This window comes from Heterodontus francisci, chromosome 30 (genome assembly GCF_036365525.1).
Source record: "Heterodontus francisci isolate sHetFra1 chromosome 30, sHetFra1.hap1, whole genome shotgun sequence".
Lineage (NCBI taxonomy): Eukaryota > Metazoa > Chordata > Chondrichthyes > Heterodontiformes > Heterodontidae > Heterodontus > Heterodontus francisci.
The window spans coordinates 49,462,359-49,484,251 of NC_090400.1; the positions used below are offsets into that span (position 1 = coordinate 49,462,359).

Consider the following 21,893-nt stretch of genomic DNA (forward strand, 5'->3'; position numbering starts at 1 on the left):
ATGAAGATCTACATTCATTCAAGACTTCTGTTGCTTATCAAGCACTGCAAGAAATACCTAAGAAAGGTATTTAACCCCTTGTGGACTGATTGATGACAGATAATTATTTACAAGTACTGTAGTCTCAGTAACTGCAGTATTTTACTGCACTACATGTAAACAAATGTATTAATTTTAGTTTTAAAATATTGATCTGATGGTGTATTTTCTGCCTTTTGTAAGTAGTAAGGAGAACACAGTACTTACAATAGTAAGGCGGCACAGTGGCGCAGTGATTAGCACCGCAGCTTCACAGCTCCAGGGACCCAGGTTCAGTTCTGGGTACTGCCTGTGCGGAGTTTGCACGTTCTCCCTGTGACCGCGTGGGTTTCCTCCCACAGCCAAAGACTTGCAGGTTGATAGGTAAATTGCCCCTAGTGTAGGTAGGTGGTAGGAGAATGGTGGGGATGTGGTAGGGAATATGGGATTAATGTAGGATTAGTATAAATAGGTGGTTGTTGGTCAGCACAGACTCGGTGGGCTGATGGGCCTGCTTCAGTGCTGTATCTCTAAATAAATAAAACGTTGCAGGGCTAGCAATCCAGAGACCTGGACTAATAACCAGAGAAAGTAAGTTCAAATCCTACCAAAACAGTTTGAGAATTTGCATTTACTTAAAAATAATCTGGAAATAAAAAAAATTGGTATTGGCAAAACTGTTTATGAAGCTGTTGGATTTTGTAAAACCCAACTGGTTCAGTAATGTCCTTTAGGGAGGGAGACCTGTCGTCCTTACCTGGTCTGGCCTATGTGTGACTCCAGACCCACAGCAATGTGGTCAACACTTAATTGCTCTTTGAAGTGGCCTAGCAAGGCACTCAGTTCAAGGCAGCTAGGAATGGGCAATAAATATTCACATTCCAAGAATGAACAAAATAAATGTTAAAGATATTCTGGTACTGCATCTGTACTTGTTAATTATTTACTCATCAGATCTTCACAGTTTAGAGGGAATTTTATTTCTACTTTTCACTATTGGCAACCATCCTGCATTTTATTTCCCTTCAAACATAGTATGATACATGATTCCCCACATAGGACAATAGTATGATACATGATTCCCCACTTTTAATATGTCACTGTCCTATATCTGTACCATGTTTGGGACTATTCCACTGTTCGCCTGGGCAGCATCTCATCTTATACCCTCCATGAACTTGCGCTCATCCAAAATTCTACGGCCCATATCCTACCTTGCAACGTCTCATTCACCCATCATCCGTGATCACTGAACTTGGCTTCCAGTCCATCAACACCTCGATTTTAAAATTCTCATCCTCATGTTCAAATCCCTCCATGGCCCAGCTCCTCCTTATCTCTATAACCTCCAAGAACTCCAGCCTCCTGCGCATTTTCTACTTCCTTCTCCCCACAGTTGATGGTTGTGCCTTTAGCAGTCTAGGCAGCTAAGCTCTACAATTCCATCCCAAAACTTCTCTACCCCGCTCTCCTCCATTAAGACATTCCTTATACTCACCTCTTTGACCAAGCTTTTGGTCACTTGTCCTAATTCTCCTTTGGTTCGGTGTCAATTTCAGTCCAATTGTGCTCCTGTATAGAGCCTTAGGACGTTTTAAACATGCTATATAAATAGGAGTTGTTGAGACTTACTTCAAGGCAAAAATTTCATGATCAAATGGGACAAGAATGGTCGGCCTTATACTCATACAAAGAATCAGAGAAAATTTACAACACAGAAGGAGGCTATTCAGCCCATCGTGTCCGTGCTGGTTGACAAAGAGCTACCCAGCCTAATCCGACGTTGCTGCACCTGGTCTGTAACCCAGTAGGAATGTACTATTATTTTATTTATGATTAGCATAAGACTCCAACTATCATAATCAATTTTATTATTGTATACTTGGGGACAGCAGCAATTAAACTAGGGTTTAGAGGAAGGAGAAAGAGCAATTGGGATATTTTGCAACCTTTACTTAAATGGGACTGGTAAACCAATATATCTGTAACTCAATATTACATCAAAGTCAAAAGGTCATCTGAGTTTATTAACAGCTCACTCTAGGCCACACTGAACAACGTATGGTCTTATGCACTAAAAATGCCACTTCATATGAACCCTTTCAATTGGGATCAATCTTATTTATTCCACAAGGAGCAACATATAGAAATAAACAGTGTAATAGGATTCCTGCTCTTGACAATATATATGTACTACACACTTTACTATATCAAGTCAACATTACATGCTTCCGAAGAAGGGTCACTGACCCGAAATGTTAACTCTGCTTCTCTCTCTCCACAGATGCTGCCAGACCTGCTGAGTGTTTCCAGCATTTCTTGTTTTTATTTCAGATTTCCAGCATCCGCAGTATTTTGCTTTTATTATAACATTACATGTTTGCCAACCCTTGCAAGGGAAGGGTTAACTAGACTGCCCTGAAGCCTACTAATGTTAGACTGTCATCGATATCTTTTCATATTGTTGTAATATTAACCTTTAGCCTTTGCCCGTTAAGACAGAAAAATGAAAGAATTGCATTTATATAGCATTTTTCATGACCAGAGGGCATCCCAAAGCTATTTACAGCCAATGAAGTACTCTTGAAAAGGTAGTCACTGTTGTAATGTAGAAAGTACACCAGCCAATTTGCTCACAGCAAGCTTCACAAACAGCAATGTGATAATGACCAGATAATCTGCTTTTGGGATGTTGATTCAGGGATATATATTGGCCAGGATACAGGAGATAACTCCACTGCTCTTCTTCGAAATAATGCCAGGGATTCTTTTATGTCCGAGAGGCAGACGATGCCTCCATTTAACATATCACCTCTGACAGTGCAGCATTCCCTCTGTACTGCACTGGAGCGTCAGCGTTTTTTTGATTTTGTGCTCAAGTCTTGGAGTTGGGACAGACCCACAACCTTCTGACTCAGAAGCGAGAGTGCTACCAACTGCGCCACAGCTGACACATAAATAAGGAAGTACAAGTCAATTTACAGTACCACTGGGCTGTTCAGCCAAGGCTGCTCCTGCAGCAATGGACAGTCTCAGGATGAAATAAATAATCTGTTTTTGATGATTTTGGTTGAGGGATAGATGGTGTCAAATTACTGGAAGAACTCTCCTACTTATTTTCAAATGTTGCCAAGAGATCTTCTAAGTCCCATGAACAGGCAGAGGACCTTGGTTTAATGTTTCAACCAAAAGATGTCACCTCCAACAATAATGCACTCCCTCAGTACTATACTGAAGTGTGGATCAGTGGTCCTTAAAGTGTGGTCCATGGGCTGCTCCAAAATGCAAGTCACTGACGTACAACACCACAGCCGAGGCCATAGGAGGGAACAGGCCAGAAACCGCATCCCCAACACTCGCATGATGCCACACAATCAGACCGACTCCTGCCTGCACAGCATGAGTCCTCATAAGTGCGAGCAACAACAATGCAGCAAGGTTTAAGTTACTTTTGCAACATACAACTGCGAGATCGGATTTTCAACACTTGTGGGGCTGAAAACAAAGAGGAACTGGCTGAATTGGAACCTGACATGAGACTGAAGCTCTCCAGCTTGGAACCAGACATCAACTCGCTGGTATCTCATCAAAAGCAGTGCCATTCTTCCCATTAATTCTGATGAGTTATCTTTTGCGAAGGTAAATGAAAGCAATTTGGTATGACCAGGACAGACTAGGTGGTCTGCAGGGTCTTTTGCCCTGCCTAAGTGGTCCACTGATGAAAAAGTTTGAGAACTACTATTTGAAGTCCTAGAGTGGGGCTTGAACTTTCAACCTTCTGACACAAAGGAAAAAGTGTATTCCCAGTGACCCAAGTTGCCAATGGCAATTAGTTTACTGTGGGGAACACATCAGAACCAAACCTGGTCCTGACCTCACCTGCTGCCTACATTTTTCTCGCAGGAATCCTGAGGCAGTGATTAGGAATATCCTTCCTGATCTCTTCTTTCCTAAAGCCAATTGCAGCACACCTATTACCATCTCAGATAAGGTCAACTAACTGGAGATTGGACCTGGCACCTTTCTTTCTGTACTACTCAGCTACATACTGCTTTTACCAGATAAGCCATTGAGAAAGCCCCTTAGAGCAGCTCTCTTCAATGCTCTAAAATGGTGTGCAAGCACAAAATGCCACACTTACAATATTCACAAAAGGATGGTTACCAAGAGTCACTACACAGCAATCAGTTACTGATGCTTTTTATTACTGGTTTCATGCTGTCTGTGTTTTTAGACCCTTCAACAGAGTTTCAGCTATAAGCTGCACATCTTTGTATATTCTGCATGCATTGCACGTTGAACATGACAGAGTGATTGATTGCATAATGAGGATGTACTAGTTTCAGCCCACCTAATGTCAGTTAGCTGCCTCAAATCAGAAACAGTTGCGGTGATTCAAGCACATCACGTGTCACTGAGCCATCTGTCCTCCATCATCACTGTCAATGCATCTGATGAAATCATAGATTGACACAGAATAGGTGGTCATTCAGCCCATTGTGCCTGTGCCAGCTCTTCAGTAGAGCTATGCTATTAATCCCACTCCCCTCCTCTTTCCCCATAGTATTTATCTAAGTATCTTTTGAAAGTTACTTTCAGGCAGTGCATTTCAAATCATAACAACTCACTGTGTAAATAAATGTTTCCTCATGTCACCTCTGGTTCTTTCCAATCACCTTAAATCTGTCCGCTGGTTACTGATCCTTCCACCACTCAAAACAGATTTGCCTTGTTTACATTATCAAAACCATTCATAATTTTGAACACCTCTATCAGATCTCCCCTAAAACTTCTCTACTCTAAGAAAAATAACCATAGCTTCTCCAGTCTCCACATAAATGAAGTCCCTCATCCCTGGTACCATTCTAGTAAATCTCTTCTGTACCCTCTCCAAGGCCTTGACATCCTTCCTAAGGTGCCCAGAATTGAACACTATGGTCCAGCTGAGGCCTAAGTAAGCTGGGGGAGGCAGTGATGTAGTGGCAATGTCACTGGACTAGTAACCCAGAGACCCAGGCTACTGCTCTGGGGAGATGGGTTTGAATCCCACCATGACAAATGGTGAAATTTGAATTAAATTAATTTGGGAATGTAAAAAAAGCTAGTCTAATGGTAACCATGAAACCATTATCAATTATTGTAAAAATCCATCTGGTTCACTAATGTTCTTTAGGGAAGGAAATCTGTTGTCCTTACCTGGTCTGGCCTACATGTGACTCCAGACCAACAGCAACGGGGTTGACTCAAACAAAAATGCACTCTGAAATGGCCAAGCCAGTTCAAGGGCAATTAGGGATGGGCAATAAATGCTGGCCTAGCCCGCAACACCTACATCCTAAAACCCCCAAAAAAGTAGTGTTTTATAAAGGTTTAGCAGAATTTTCTTTCTTTTCTACTATGTGCCTTTGCAAATAAAGCTGTGTTCTATTTGCCTTTCCTCATTCTTCCTACAAAATGTATCACTTCATACTTCTCTGCATTAAATTTAAATTTGCCTCATGTCTGTCTATACCCTCCTGAGGGCTATACTATCCTCCTCATTGTTTACAACATTTTCAAGTTTTGTATAATCTGCAAATTTTGAAATTCTGTGCTGCATACCCAAGTCTAGGTCATTGATATATATCAAAACAAGGAGTGGTCCTATTACCGACTCCCAGGGAACACCACTGTACAGGTCTCACCAGCCTGAGAAATAACAACCATTCACCACTGCACTCTGCTTTCTATCCCTTGGCCAATTTTGTACCCATGCTGCCATTGACCCTTTAATTGCATGAGCTTTAATTTTGCTAATGTCTATTATGTGATACTTTGTCAAATACCTTTTGAAAGTCCATATACGCAATATCAACCCTCTATCTTATTTTGTCAAAAGAACTCATTTGAGTTACTCAAACACAATTTGCCTTTAACAAATCCATGGTGATTTTCATTTATTAACCCATACGTTTCCAAATACCAACTAATTTTGTGCCAAATTATTGTCTCTTAAAAAAAACTTTTCCCCACCATTCACATTGGGCTGATTGGCCTGTAGTTGCTGGGTTTATCCCTCTCCCTGTATTTTGAACACGGGTTTAACATTTATATCCCTCTAATCCTCTGGCACCAATCTGAAATCCAAGGAGAATGGAAGATTGTGGCCAGAGGTTCTTCAATTTTTACCCTTACTTCCCTTAGCAACCTAGGGATGCCTCCCACCCAGACCGGCTGGCAAAAGGTTGGCAGTCTTCAACCTTTGAAGTATCTTATCCAGCTATTTTTATCCTATCCAGTATCGCTATTTTCTCCTTGACTATTTCATTGGTTGAAGCGTCTTCTCTAGTGAAGGCAGTTGCAAAGTATCATGTAGCTCCTCAGCCATGCCCTCTGCTTCTACAAGATGCTCTCCTTTTTGGATCTTCATTGACCCCACACTTTTGCTATTTATGAGTTTATAAAAGGGCTCCATTTGATGTTAGCTGCTCATCTATTCTCATACTCTTTCTTTGCCCCCCTCCCCATTCCCTTTTTTAGATCTCCTCTGTATTTCTGATATTCAGCTTGGTTTTCTATTGTGTTATGAACCTAACAATTATCATAGGCTTCCTTTTTCTATCTCATTTTAACTTCTATGTCTTCAGTTATCCAAATGCAGCTTTGGATGCCCTTCCTTTCCCCTTCATAGGAATGTGTCTATTCTATATCTGAACCATCTCCTCTTTGAAGGCATTCCATTGTTCAATTACTGTTTTGCCTACCAATTTTTGATTCCAATCCACCTGCGCCACATTCTTTTTCAATTCACTGAAGGTAGCCCTCCTCCAGTTAAGTATTTTTATGTTTGATTGTACCTTGTTCTTTTCCATAACTGTTATAAACCTAATGATATTATGATCACTGTTCCCAAAATGCTCTCCCACTGAAACATGCTCCAGTTGCCCTATTTCATTCCTCAGAACTTGGTCCATCACTGCTTCCTTCCTTCTTGGGCTGGAAACACACTGATCAAGCAAGCTCTCTTGTACACATTTCAGGAATTCCTCCCCCTGTTAGTCCTTTACACTATTACTATCCCAGTCAATATTAGGATTATTGAAATCCCTGATTATTACTGCTCTGTATTCTTGCATGTAATTTCTGCAATTTGCTCCTCTATTTCCTTCTCACTATTTGGTAGCTTTCTATACACCCAACTGCGCAATAGCGTCTCTATTGTTCCTTAATTCTAGCCAAATAGACTCTGTCCTTGGCCTCCGAACTACATCATCCTTCTTCATGCTATAATAGTTTCTTCGATCAATATTTCCACCCACCTCCTTTTTTCCTTCCTTATCTTTCCTGTATAACTTGTAACCAACCCAATCCTCTCCTTCTTTGAGGCAGGTCTCAGTGCCACTATATCATAGTCCCAAAAGGTGATTTGTACCTGCAGCTCACCAATCTTATTAGCCACGCTCCCTGCATTTAGATACATGTACTTCAAACGCATTTTATACTGCTTCACGTTTGCCTTCTGTCTGATAACTTCTATTTCCGAACTATTCTTTACTCTAGAGCTATTTGCCTCTCCCATTGTACCCTTTTCCTCATCTTTAATATTTCATTCTGACATCCATCTCCTGGTCAAATTAGTTTAAACCCACCCCACAGTACTAGTTATCCTTCCCATAAGGATATTGATCCCAGCTCTGTTGAGGTGCAATGTTGAACAGGTCCCTCCTGCCCTCAAACAGTTCCCAATGCCCCAGGCATCTGGAGCTCTGCCTCTTGCATCCTTTCTCCAGATACAGCTGTTTTGTTCCACTGTTCCTGTACTCATTAGCATGTGGCACTGGAAGTAATGCAGAGATTATTACCTTGGACGTCCTGCTTTTTTTTAAAAACTTGTCTCTCATTCCTGAAACTTGGGCTGCAGAACCTTTTCCTTCCTGTGTCATTGGTTTCCATTTGGACCATGAATCCTGGCAGTTCCCCTCCCTGCCCTCAAAATGTTCTGCACCCTCTCAGTGATGTTCTTTACCCTAGCAGCAGGGAGGCAAGACACCATGTGGGACTCACATCAATGGTTGCAGAAATACCTTGGCTATCAAATCCCCTATGACCACTGCATTGCTACACTTTTCTGTTCTCACCGCAACCCCCCCACCACCCCCCATCACCCAACCCCTGTGCAGTCAGTTGCTCCACAGTGCCGTGAAGGTGCTCTAGACTGCACTCTCTCAAGGAGTCATCGCCCTTACTGGCATTCAGCACTGAAAACCAGTTATTGAGTGCCACACTCCCAGAGAGCTCCTGCACTATCTGCTACTACTTCTCCTACCGGCGGAGCGAGCCAGATTTGCCTGCACGATTACTAGGACCTGGCTTGTGAACCCTCTGGAAACTGAATAAAACCAGCAGCAAATAAAAGAAGCTACAGATTACAGAGTCTTCCCTTCAACATACACCTCCCATTTATTCTGTCCCCCTTCTATCTCCAGCAATTAATTCAGGTCACGGTTTCCTACCTTGCTCAAGCAGTGATTCTTTCTACATGAGAACAGACAATAAACAGCAGTAAACTATATGACGGTGAAAGTTCTCAGCTGTGACAATTCTGTCCTTACCCATGCACTCATTCCAGTACGAGTCACCAGGCAGTGATCTTTTGTGGGATCAACAAGTCTGCCAGGGAGATACGGAAGCTGGATTTAATAGTGCGAATGCTCGGCGAAGGTTCATAGGTATTGATCTTCCGGAATTAAACTACAACAATACTAATATAAAGGCAGCTTATGGAGCTCAAGTTAGCCTCTGCAATAACAATTTTGTCCATGCCAAGGTGAAGAAAACACGTCCCTAGAGGCAATAGCATGTGATGGGCCAAGACTGAACTGAAGTAGTCATATAAATACCGTGGCTACAAGAGCAGGTCAGAGGCTTGGAATCCTGTGGCGAGTAACTCACCTCCTGACTACCCAAAGCCTGTCCACCATCTACAAGGCACAAGTCAGGAGTGTGATGGAATACTCTCCATTTGCCTGGATGGGTACAGCTCCAACAACACTCAAGAAGCTCGACACCATCCAGAACAAAGCAGCCCACTTGATTGGCACACCATCCACAAACATTCACTCCCTCCACCACCAACGTACAGTGGCAGCAGTGTGTACCATCTACAAGATGCACTGCAACAACGCACCAAGGCTCCTTAGACAGCACCTTCCAAACCCGCGACCTCTACCAACTAGAAGGACAAGGGCAGCAAATGCATGGAACATCACCACCTGCAAGTTCCTCTCCAAGTCACACACCATCCTGACTTGGAACTATATCGCCGTTCCTTCACTGTCGCTGGGTCAAAATCCTGGAACTCACTTCCTAACAGCACTGTGGGTGTACCTACCCCACATGGACTGCAGCAGTTCAAGAAGGCAGCTCACCACCACCTTCTCATGGGCAATTAGGGTTGGACAGTAAACACTGGCGTGGCCAGCGACGCCCACATCCCATGAATGAAAAAAAAGACATTCAGGAAAGAGGATAGAAAACACCTCTTCACACAAAGGGTGGTAATTAAGTGGAACCTTATTCCACAAAAAGCAAGGCATCAACATAATTAATTATGTTAAATCTGTGATTGATAGTACCCTTGGCTGGAAAAAATCCAAGTGATATGGAGCCAAGGTGGGTGAATGGAGTTAGGATTGTTATGAAGGTGCTCCATTCTTAAAATGTTTTGAGGACTTGTGTTAAAGATTATGAACATTTGTTCATTTGGAAAACGGAGAAGATTCTATGGATGTGTTTTTTCTTTTTACAAGGGTCACTGGGAGGACACGTGAGGTTTTGTTTAAAACAAACCTTTACTAGATGTCAAATGCCTTACGCTAAATAAACAACAGAAGCCTTGGTGACTTGGGAGAGTTGTTTACCGAGATGTCAAGATTTATGATGGTCAAGAGTTGAGATATTTTTTTTGATTCAGTTGAGGTGTGGACTGTTTTGAAGGCAGTTGGAGGTCAGCCTGCTGAGAGAGAAGCACCCAGCTCACCTCTTTCCTCCAGTCTCTGAGAAATCCTGCGGATCCAGTGTGATAGCTAAAGCCCCTGATGCCACATTTCTTCTGCAAAGCCTACCAAACTAGTTGTTGACATCTCCAGAATGAACTGCTTCTGAAAAGATCCCAGTGACCCATCTGTGTACCTGGACGCCAAACCAAAGGGACAACTGATATCCTTCCATAGCTTCTCTTTTTCCTTCAAGAATTAACAAGTATTTGGCCAAAGTATTTTTTGTCTTTTTGTAAAGTGCAGAGAAAACGTCTCTACTTTTTCTTTAGCCTGTGTATGTGCGTGTGTGTATATATATGTATGTCTGTGTATGTGTGTGTGTGTTGGGTCTAGAAGAGAATAAATATATGAATGTGTGTAAACACACGTACATACATACACACACACATTCATTCATATTTCAAACTATGTGTTAATGCTTTGAAAACTGATAATTTTGTTGTTTGTTAAAGAAACCTGGCTGGTGGATTTTATTCTGAAATAAAAACAAATAGAGTATATGATTGGCCACATCATTAACTGGGTAAACATTTAAATATAAATTGTGACCTGTGGAGAAGTGGAACTAGAGAAAGACAGTGCACTCCTCCCGTCTCGGTCATAACAGGATACAGATCAGGCACGATCTCACCTGAATGGCAGGACAGGCTTGAGGGGCTGAAAGGCCTACGCCTGTTTCTATGACATTATCACCGTGTTGCCAGAGAGGGGAGAACCTATAAAATACATCTCCTTCAAAGTTCCAGCTAAGCTAAATTTCCTTTTAATCTAATCTTTAAAAAAGGTCTTACAACACCTGGCCTTAGTTTAGTGTATTATCAGTGATACTGACATCCACAAAATCCAAGATAAAAGCAAGCGTATTTATATTGAAAACCAACCACGTTCATACAAAATTAACTCCAACCAGCCTTCTTAAGAGTAGAAAGCATATCTGAAGTCACTGTGAGCTGTAACTTTGTAAATAAAGCACAATAAGTGAAAAGGAAACTGAATATCTATGAGATCATTTATACTATAGTGTAACACGAGTGTCTATCCATATTACTTAATTATGCATAAAATCAAATGTCATGAACTGTCTGGGTGTCAAGGCAGATAAGACCTGATTTAATTTGAAACAGATAGGCTGCTGTATAATTAGGAACAAATGTTAATTTACATTACAAGAACATCCAATTTTCACAGAATCAAAAGCAAAATTTTCATATCAACCACTTAAACTAATTTTAATTCACATATAGATCAAATTCAGGCTCTAACCAATCGCAATAAACTTGGTACAAAATCCATTTCTATATTGATTGCAATTTGCCTTGCAATGAAAGCTGACAGAGTTGACAGTCTAAATGTTTCCTTCAAGCCTCTGATGCAAGTACATAGACTTCCACCATGATGTCGTTCGAGCAATTGATTTCCTATTGTTGAAATCCCCTCAGAAATTGCCATTTTACTGCCCCTGGGACTTTTCACAGTAAGTTACAAAAATAAAAGCCAAGAGGTAATGACGAACCTACATAAAACCTCCTCAGTTAGAGTATTATGAGCAGTATTGGGTTCCACGCTGTAAGAAGGGTAATAAGGCTTAAGAGAGGGTACAAATCAGATTCACTACAATGCTACTTAGTATAATACAAATATGAAGAAAGACTTGAAAAAGTTGTAGCTTTTTTTTGTTAGAACAATGCAGATTATGGGGCAATATGCTGGAAGAGTTTACATTATGAAAGAATGCACAGAATAGATAGAAACAGACTGTATCCAGTAGTAGAGTCTAGAATGAGGGGCCATAGATACAAAATTCAATGTAATAGATTTAGAACACAGTTATAAGACTGTGAAAATCACTTCCAGGATTAGTGATTGAGGCAAAAACTATGCCATTTTTTAAGATTATATTGCATGCGTGAATAAAGGAAAAAATAAAGGGATAAGGGAACGAGGGCGGGCAAATGTAATTAGGATTTGCATATGTGGAGCATGATTGGTTGGGCCGAATGGCATGTTTTGGTGTTGCAATTCCTGGGTACTTCTATGATTCTCCTTCCAACCCCTATGGAAAGTAATGTCTTACTTTCACGTCCCACCTCATCAAGTGGTCTCCACAAAGATTAGAAAAGAGAATTCAGGAAACAATTCATTACCCTACGAGTGGAAGAATGTGGAATGTGCTACCACAAGGAGTAGTTGAGGCAAACAGCGTAGATGCAATCAAAGGAAGCTCGATAAACAGATGAAAAAGAAAGGAATAGAAGGTTATTCTGATAGAGTTAGAGGGGGTGTAGGAGGGAGGCTTGTATGCAATATGAACGCCAGGATAGACATCAGTTCTGATGAAAGGTCACAGACTGAAACATTAACGCTGTTTCTCACTCCAGATGAAGCTAGACCTGCTGAGTATTTCCAGCACTTTTTGTTTATATGCCAGGATAGACAAGTTGGGCTGAATGGCCTTTTTCTGTGCAATAGAAGCTAGGTAACCGTATATAGCAAAGGTTACAGGAAGGTACCATGACTGCAGCCAACACCTTTCTTTTCACAATGTGATGACATTCCAGCAATAATTCCAAGCAAGAGGCACTGCTGGTTTTTCACAGGATGAAATGAAACCGCACCCTGCTGTCTCCTTGCAGGAGTTCCGATTACCGTAAAGATGAAGCCATTGCAATTTCATCCAAATCACCTTTAATAAATAAGTAAATTGTGTGGGTTAGTGTAGGTCTACAGGCAGACCATAAGCTGGGCAAGTTGAGTTATGTTCACCTATTGTTACGACCAAGGTGGGAGGAGTGCACTGTTAATTCAGTCCCACTTCTCCACAGGTCACAACATATTCTTTAAAGTTTTCCCACTTTTTGAAACAATCAGATACACTATTTTTCCCCAGAATAGAACACACTATAACCAGGTTTCTTTACTGACCAAAAAAATTAACAGTTTATTATAAAACAAGTCTTAACTAGTAATGAAGTAAAACAATCACATAGATCAAATTTTTAAAAATCCAACATTAAACTTTAAAAAGTCCACACACACACAAGTTAACCAAAAGAATAATAAAAAAAAGAATTTTTAGATCAGGCTCTATTACAGACAAAGAAACACACCCAGGCAGATCACTTGCCCACCCTTGGGAAAAATAGCAGATGAGACACGCTGCACCAAAATGGCACACAGTCCAACCTTTGAGCACACAAAGGCAGGATCTTTAGAATCTTCCAGAATTAGTTCTCTTCAGGCGGCACTGAAAAGTAACTTAGCAGGTCTTCTTGAAATACGGGAAGCAAGACAAATTGACACAGTGAACTTCAGAGTCTTTTAGGGAATTGCGAGAAAGCGAGCTGGGTTGTAGTCTTCTGTTCTTCCTTGGAATTCTCTCCTTCTGTCCTTTTTTGACACTTCAGCAGCTCTTGACTATTTAAAAACATTCAGCAAGAATCTGGTCTCTTCCTCCAGAAGGTAAAACACACTGACTCACAACCAGAAAACTTGTCAGTTTTTCTGCCCATCCTAGGTTTTCTGTTGCTACTGGTCTTGTCCAATCAAAGGAGTTCTTGCCAATTTTCTGCCCCTGTAGCTATAGTTTCTGCTCATCTTTAACCGAGCCATGTGACAAACAGCAACACTGTTGCCAATCCGGCTCCCTCAGTCCTCTGGATTAAAAAAAATTGATCCAACATGTATTTAGCTTAACTATAAATTCCTTTTAAAAAATTTTAACAAAACTGAATCACTCTCATCACACTATGCATGAGAATTATTCAAAGCACAAATATGTGGTTGATTGTCAATAAGTAAGCCAAAAGTATCAATTACTGGGCTCATTTCACTTCTGGATGACCTTGTTATTAACCCACATAATATTATATGGCTTTCACACTCATAAAACAAACTCAGCAATACACTACTGTGGATGCTATGTTGCATTTATTACACATGCATAATGTCCAGATAATTGGAAATAGTGCTTCAAAATGAGGTGTTTCGGTTCTGGCACCAGCATCAAGATCAAATATTTCCAAGTCATCCATAGAACTCCCTCCATAACAGCACTGTGGATGTACCTACATCACAAGGCCTGCAGCGGTTCAACAAGACGGCTCACCACCAACTTCTCAAGGCAATTAGGGATGGGCAATTAGGAATGGGTAATAAATGCCCAGTATAGACAGAAAAAAGCTCCATCTACTCTGTCCCAACAATGCAATTCAACCACAATTTCATATGTGCATTTCTCTTCCCACTGTCAAGAGTGTTGATTTCACCACTGCCCTGTACTCTGAATATTGCCAGTTTATGTTAAACTATGTTTAGTTTAAACATGAAATCGTGTGACATTGATCACAAGTCGTGGGAGTCAGTTGCCAGCATTCGCCAGAGCTGGCGGGCAGCCATAAAGACAGGGCTAAATTGTGGCGAGTCGAAGAGACTTAGTAGTTGGCAGGAAAAAAGACAGAGGCGCAAGGGGAGAGCCAACTGTGCAACAGCCCCAACAAACAAATTTCTCTGCAGCACCTGTGGAAGAGCCTGTCACTCCAGAATTGGCCTTTATAGCCACTCCAGGCGCTGCTTCACAAACCACTGACCACCTCCAGGCGCGTATCCATTGTCTCTCGAGATAAGGAGGCCCAAAAGAAATGTTTAGATTATTGCCATGGACCTTTTTCCACTAGGAACTGGGCTGAGACTGCACAAGTCATTTCATGTAGAATATAGTAAGCAATGAGAGGAAACTTTCATCCCAAAAGTCTGATCCAGAAGCCAGCCACTAAATTTGAATCCATTGCTCACCACCCAGTACCACTGCTGTAATTATACAACTGGTGATCCTTTCCCTTTATAAATTGTGTGCACAAAGCGGGGGAGGAGCTTTGTGCAATGGGTTACATCCAATTTTTATTGTACTCTGCAATGTGCTGATGCTGCCAGTGCTCAGCAAACCACAGTTTTTAATATTGTTGAGAGGATGAGAAAAAGGAAACAAACAAGCATGCATCTGTTAAAATTAAAATCCCATCTATATTGTTCTGGGAGTGGGACTTCCCATGGATGTCAAGGAAGGTTCATTCAGCAATGCAGAAATCGTATTTCTGGTTTGAATGGGTGGACAGAGAGCTTAAACATCTGTCATCAACAATCTTTAGGTTTGCTAACAGCAGCTTGGGGAGAACACCCCCTTTAAGTGGATCTTTGTGCTGCGAGAAGTAACTGAACTATTTTGTTTATTATTAACACTGAATAATATCCCTCAAATGCAATTTAACATCCTCTTAAAGCTATAACAAAGCACCAAGACATCACAACCGAGCATGAAGATCTCAAAGCACTTTATCCACCCTTTAAAAGACATAACAATGAAAGTTTTATTACTCTTTGAATTATTGCATTCAGATGTGCTTCACCACTTTCTAAGATTGGAGCTTTTTTAATCTAATGAACATGACTGGATGTTCCGATGAATAGTGAATGTGCACAAAGATATCGTCTGTTGATGCATTTCTGTAGACAAATACTGCACATACTACTCTGACTGATAACTTTAAGTCCTTGGCTGTGCAGTGTTATATTTAGAGAGCTTGTAGTGTAGATTTATTACAATGGATAGAAAGGATGACCTAGAGAAAAGATTAGTCAGCACAAAACGGAATCTCCCTTCCTGAGTTTAAGTCAAGATTTCAAAGCATTGTCTCCAGTACAAGAGATATAGAGTTCAAGCTGGAGACTCCGATAAAATACTTTAGCTGAGCATGGGGTAGGGCTGTTGATGAATCACTGTTGTGTTGCAACAAGTTCCCAGCAGGAAACAAGTGAATAGACACTGTAACCACAGCACATGAATGAACAGTAAGAACATGTATTCTCTCTATGTAGCGTCCTCATTTTCCGAGGGCTGCTAATCAGAATGGGGCAAGGTGAGGAGGCAGGCCCCAAGAACTACATCAGCTAGTACGGGGATTGAATCCATGCTATTGGCATTATTCTGCACCACACTCAAGCTATCCAGCCAACTGAGCTAACTGACGCCAAGAACATGTATTACTGCACAGAAAGTGTGCAGTGCAATAGTGAAAAGTTTTTTTTAAAAACTGATCAGCACCTAGAATTGCTGTTTTGCAGATTAGCTAGAAGGTAGGATAAGAGAAGATACCATCCCCTTAAACTATTGCCTCTGTAAAATGACAACATTCAAACTTAATCTGCAGAATGTGGCATTTAGTTCAACCCATTTCAAACATCTACCTAATACTTCACTCAGAGACTTTGTAAATAAAGAATGATTTCCAGTGCCATAATTCAGAATATCTTTTAAAGGTGCAATATGATTTTATCCAAAATTATGTCAGAAATGTCAAAATGAATTATAGACCTAAATAATTTGTACAGTTCTGAAAGACAAGATCATAGAATTGTACAGCAAAGACACAGGCCATGAAGTCTATGCCAGTGTCTTTCTCCATGAGCTACATAGTCTAATGGCCCTCTTCCGTATACATATATTTTTGAGCCTTCTTGTTTATCATATTTATTTCCATACTTTTGTGCCAATGGGCAACACCTCAAGCTAATGGCTTAAGTGTAACTATAAGACTAATGCCTGCGATTCAGCCATTGGAGCTGCTGTGGTTTTAGTTGCCCAGGTTCACTTTGCTAATTTGTCATTAACAAATACAGCAACAAAACATATAAACTTGCAAATAACTGAACGCCATAGCAGATTCTTCTGTTCCTTTTAATAATCATGTTCTTGATGATGGAAGAGCTAGAATTCTAAATATACCGCGCCATTTATAAACAAAGAAATAAAATATTTGGTTCTCATACACTTTTTTTAAAAATTACATATATGTCCTCATTTCTCCTTATGAAATTTATCTAGTGTCCCAACCTAATCAGACCCGTCATCCTCCAGATCACGTGATTTGATAGGGCAGGTGCTTTTTTCAATTCATTCATGGGATGTGGGTAGGACAGGCAGGGCCAGCATTCATTGCTCAATCCCTAATTGCCCTTGGGAATGTGGTGGTGAACTGTCTTCTTAAACCACTGCATTTTACATGGTGTAGATACACCTACAGTGCTGTTAGGGAGGGAATTCCAGGATTTTGACACAGTGACGATGAAGAAATGGTGATATATTTCCAAGTCAGGATGGGGTGTAACTTGGAGGGGAGCTTGCAGGTGGTGGTGATCCCATGCATCTGCTGCCCTTGTTCTTCTAGGTGGTAGAGGTCACTGGTTGAAAGGTGCTGTCGAAGGAGGCTTGGTGAGCTGCTGCAGTCCATCGTGTAGATGGTACACACTGCAGCCATGTGCACCAGTGGTGGAGGGAGTAAATGTTCAAGGTGGTGGAAGGGATGCTGATCAAGCTTGCTACTTTGTCCTGGATGATGTTTAGGTTCTTGAGTATTGTTGGAGCTGCACTCATGCAGGCAAGTGGAGAGTATTCCATCACACTCCTGACTTGTGCCTTGTAGATGATGGAAAGACTTTGGGGGGTCAGGAGGTGAGTTACTCGCTGCAGAATTCCCAGTCTCTGACCTACTCTAGTAGCCACAGTATTTATATGGCTTCTTCAGTTAAGTTTCTGGTCAGTGGTGACCCCAGGAACTGATGGTCAGGGATTTGACAATGGTAATGTCACTGAATGTCAAAAAAAGGTGGTTAGACTCTCTCTTGTTGGAGCTGATCATTGCCTGCACTTAAGTGGCAAATAACATTTGCCCCACACATCAGCCCAAGCCTGAATGTCTTCTAAGTCTGTTGCTGTCTGGTGGCCGAAGGCTTGGTTACAATTAGTTCTACTTACCGAGGCTACATTAAAAAAAAGACCTACTGAGGTTAATCACCACTTTAAAATTATTTTTAAAGGGTGAATGCTTGAAGTGATTACAGTCTACATCTGTTAATTCAAAGGCGCTGGATTCAAATCACGGGTCTGCATAAATAGAAATCAAACTGAATAAAAAGGAACTAAATGAAAAAGACCGACGAAACGAAAGGAGAAAGACAACACATTCAAAATTCATTAGGACTGGCACTAATATACAGTACAGGCAAAGAAGAAATTGTGAGCATAATTGTGGACTTGTTTGCAAAAACGCCAGATGGAAATCCTTGAGAATATTCATGTTGCAAAGCACGATTTCATAAATCTTGCAATCACAAATGTTCATTCATAAACCCAAATCTACAGCCTACTGGGATCTGTCATCGGATTGCACCACGTAATTTTATGACTCATGCTGGTTCATTCATTCTCCCTCCAGTATATTATCTGCCACAAAAATCCCACATAGGGTTGCAGAACTACATTACTGTTCAGTTAAGGTTCTCCGTTTCCACCCCCTCACTATTTATAATTTGGCCAACGTTACGAGGATTATTGTATATTAAATAAACTGTTCCACCTGTGCTTTAATAAATACACGTTAAAACATGTACAAATATACTTAATTTGGGCCATATTTTTAAAAACTCTCTGCGAGAATCTTTTAGTTGTACAGGATTTCCTCCAGAATTTATTAAAATGCAAACAAATTTCACCCTCATCCTGAAAATGTTTTTTTATCCTAAATCATGTGACTGAATTCAGTTGCTCTCTGTGGTTTGATTATAACGTCAACAGTTACATCATAAATAATATCCCAGAATTTTAAGAAAAGATATTGTGAAACAAAAACCTCGGTGGCGGGGAGGGGGCTACTGTGGTGGGGAAATTCTTCAACTGAACAGCATCTCTGGATGTGGATGGGATGTGACAGGGTAAACCAGGACTCTGCTGATTCTTCCCACTCCCCACCCCCCCCCCCCCCCCCCCAACTCTCTGTCTATTTGTGTTTCTACTGTTTAAATCGCCACTCCCTCCCACATTTGCACCGAGCTACACCCAAACAGAAACCTGTCAGGTAAAGAGAGGGTGACATTCCTTTCCCAACACCCTTCGCCTGGCTCACAACAAACAGCTCTGTTCGACATGAAACAAGAGACGGGGGAGGGCTGCAACTTGCCAATTGCTCTTTGCGAAGGAATGATCAATCTCCAGCCCAGGCAGGCCAGTCAGCATCAACCCCTTAGTGCCAGGAGCTACCGGCACCTTTTCTTTTGCAGCATTAACCCTGTCCTGGGCTCTGACAGTTGGGGCATGTCTGTGAAAATGCATATCCCAGCGCAACACCACATCCAGCCGGCGCACCTTGTAACACTGTAGAGCTGGACAGGGAGCTGATGCAGTTTGATTTGACCATAAAACATTCTGAAAGCAAACCATTGCAATATATCACAATGCTTTTACAATAAACGCAATATCACACTCAGAACACCATTCGACATCACATGCAATGCAAAACAATAAGGTGATATAAATAATGCTCCTCCCGCATGGAAGTGATTGTTAGCAGCAAGAGCTGCTGCTTGAAACATATTTCCTCATGCATCAGAATCATGTCAGGCGCTGTATCCAGTTACCTCTCTCTTGACGTTCCACAGCAGCTTCTGCTTCGCCTCTTCCTCCGAGCAGCCGGGAGATTTTGAGGTTGACATTTCAGCCGTCGGTGAGAATAGAAACTGCAATAAATAGAGGAAAGCGGGGGGAGGATGAGAGGCCGGTCCCGGGACAGACACCGCGCCGATGGCTGCACCGTCCACTCCTCCTGCAGCTGGAGCTGGAGCTCGCGCCGCCGCCGCCCAGAGCGCGAGACCCGAGCGCGGCTGACGTCAGCGGGAAACGAGGTGCGGCCCGCGCGCTCACCTGGATGAGGGACCGAGACAGGGTGGGCGGGATTCCCCCGCCCCTCGCGCCCCCCAAAGACAGTGGGCGGGATTCCCCCGCCCTCCGACAGACAGACAGGGCGGGATTCCCCCAGTAAGGGGGATTCCCCCCGCCCCGACAGACAGGGCAGAATATATCCCCAGACAGAGCGGATTCCCCCCTACCCAGACAGACAGGGCAAGATTGCCCCCAGACAGACAGAGCAGGATTCCACCACCCCCCCCCCCCACCCCCAGACAGAGACAGGACACGATTCATCACCCCCCCCCCCCTCCCCAAGACAGAGACAGGACGATTCCCCCCAGATGGACAGACAGGGCAGGATTCCCTCCCAGACAGAGAGACAGGACAGGATTCCCCCTAGACAGGGCAGGATTCCCCCCAGATGGACAGACAGGGCAGAATTCCCCCCAGATGGACAGACAGGGCAGGATTCCCTCCCAGACAGAGAGACAGGACAGGATTCCCCCTAGACAGGGCAGGATTCCCCCCAGATGGACAGACAGGGCAGGATTCCCTCCCAGACAGAGAGACAGGACAGGATTCCCCCTAGACAGGGCAGGATTCCCCCCAGATGGACAGACAGGGCAGAATTCCCCCCAGATGGACGAACAGGGCAGGATTCCCCGCAGACAGAGAGACAGGACTGGGTGCCCCAGCGAGAGAGGGGGCTGGATTCCCTGTGAGGTGGAAGTATTACTCAGATAGGAAAGACAGGATTCCCAGAGGGAGAGAGAGAGAAGCCAGGATTTCCCAGAGAGACAGCTGGGTGGGAACAGGAGGGAGTTTTGTAGAGAGTGCAGACCCCTCAAGATAAAGAGGCAAGGATTTCCAGTGAGTCGAAGAAAATGAGACACAATAACACAGACAAAGTGACTCTCAGGATACCTGATAGCTTGCCAGAATTGAGTGATGATAAAGAGAAAAGGGGTCCTGTGTCTCTGGTGATTTCTCTTTCTGTGTTTGAAGGATTTATGTCTCTCTCTGAGAATCAAAGGTCATAGCCCTCTCATGAGTTCCCTCCGAGAATTCCACCCATTGGAGCCTCTCACTGGGGTATTTCAGAAGAGTGCCGGCTCTATGAGCGGAAAAGGAATGTTTTGCATGAAAGAAGAAACCAAGCTTTTGGAAAGCAGGTTTAACAATGTAGGAATGTAGAATATCAGAGGAAATAGTGAAGCCAAGAATGTTGAGAGAGGAAGGGGGTCTCAGGATGAATATGAGGAGAGTTGTTGCTTAATCTTGGAGGAGACATAGAGAAGTCTTTCAAGAGTGGGAGGAAATACCAACTAGGATAGCTTGACATATCTCTGTCACAAATAGCAGAATCAGAATAGTGAAATTTTGAAATTGGTCAATTGAAACAGCTGAGACACCACAGAAAGACAAATTAACGTGAGCTCACACCCAGGCAGGTAAGATCCTTAGAGTGATATTTCAACAACAGGACCCCAGGGCAGAGAGAGATAGGGAAAAAAGTGACAGGACCCTATAACTGACAGCCAGAAAGACAGGACCTTGAAACTGAAACTGTCCAAGGACAGAGAGATCCCAAGTTTGAAAGGCCACTCAAAGGCACCAGAGATAAACACCGAGTCGGCAAAGAACGACGGAGTCTGAGACTGCGAAACACTGAGACGACCCAGTGGATAACAATGAGACAGCACAGACAGAGCACCGAGACCACAGTGACAGGACAAAAGCAGCACCGACCCCTCTGAGACATCAGAGCGACACCATTGAGAGCGAGAGCAAGATGCGGCTATTGGCAGCATGTCCCCAATAGCAGCTCTGACGCACCTAGCAACAGCCAACAAACAGAAGGTTTGTGGAGAGAATTGTGCCAACAACAGACACCCGCGTCGTTGGCAGCGAAGATTAAAGTAGGTAATTTATACGAGGCTGCGCTGCATTCCTGCCAGGCTTAATTTTTAAATCAAGTGCAGTATGTTTATCCTTAATGGTAATCCTGGATGAAGCTCCATACTTTACATTCAGGTCTAGAACACTTTTCTTGTCCGTCTGAATTCCTCGGGTGTTAAAAAACACACCCACATTGATTACCATGA

At 42.5% G+C, this 21,893-nt stretch overlaps 1 protein-coding gene across 3 annotated transcripts in view; it reads right to left on the reverse strand.

The window, feature by feature from the left end:
* sgsm2 (small G protein signaling modulator 2) overlaps positions 1–19,695 on the reverse strand; it is a 230,981-nt gene extending 211,286 nt beyond the window's left edge. For all 3 annotated transcript variants that reach the window (XM_068010540.1, XM_068010539.1, XM_068010541.1), the window contains exon 1: positions 19,521–19,695. In XM_068010540.1, coding sequence (XP_067866641.1) covers positions 19,521–19,595 — 75 coding nt within the window. In that variant the 5' untranslated portion in view covers positions 19,596–19,695. The remainder of the gene's footprint in view (positions 1–19,520) is intronic.
* Positions 19,696–21,893: the final 2,198 nt, after the last annotated feature.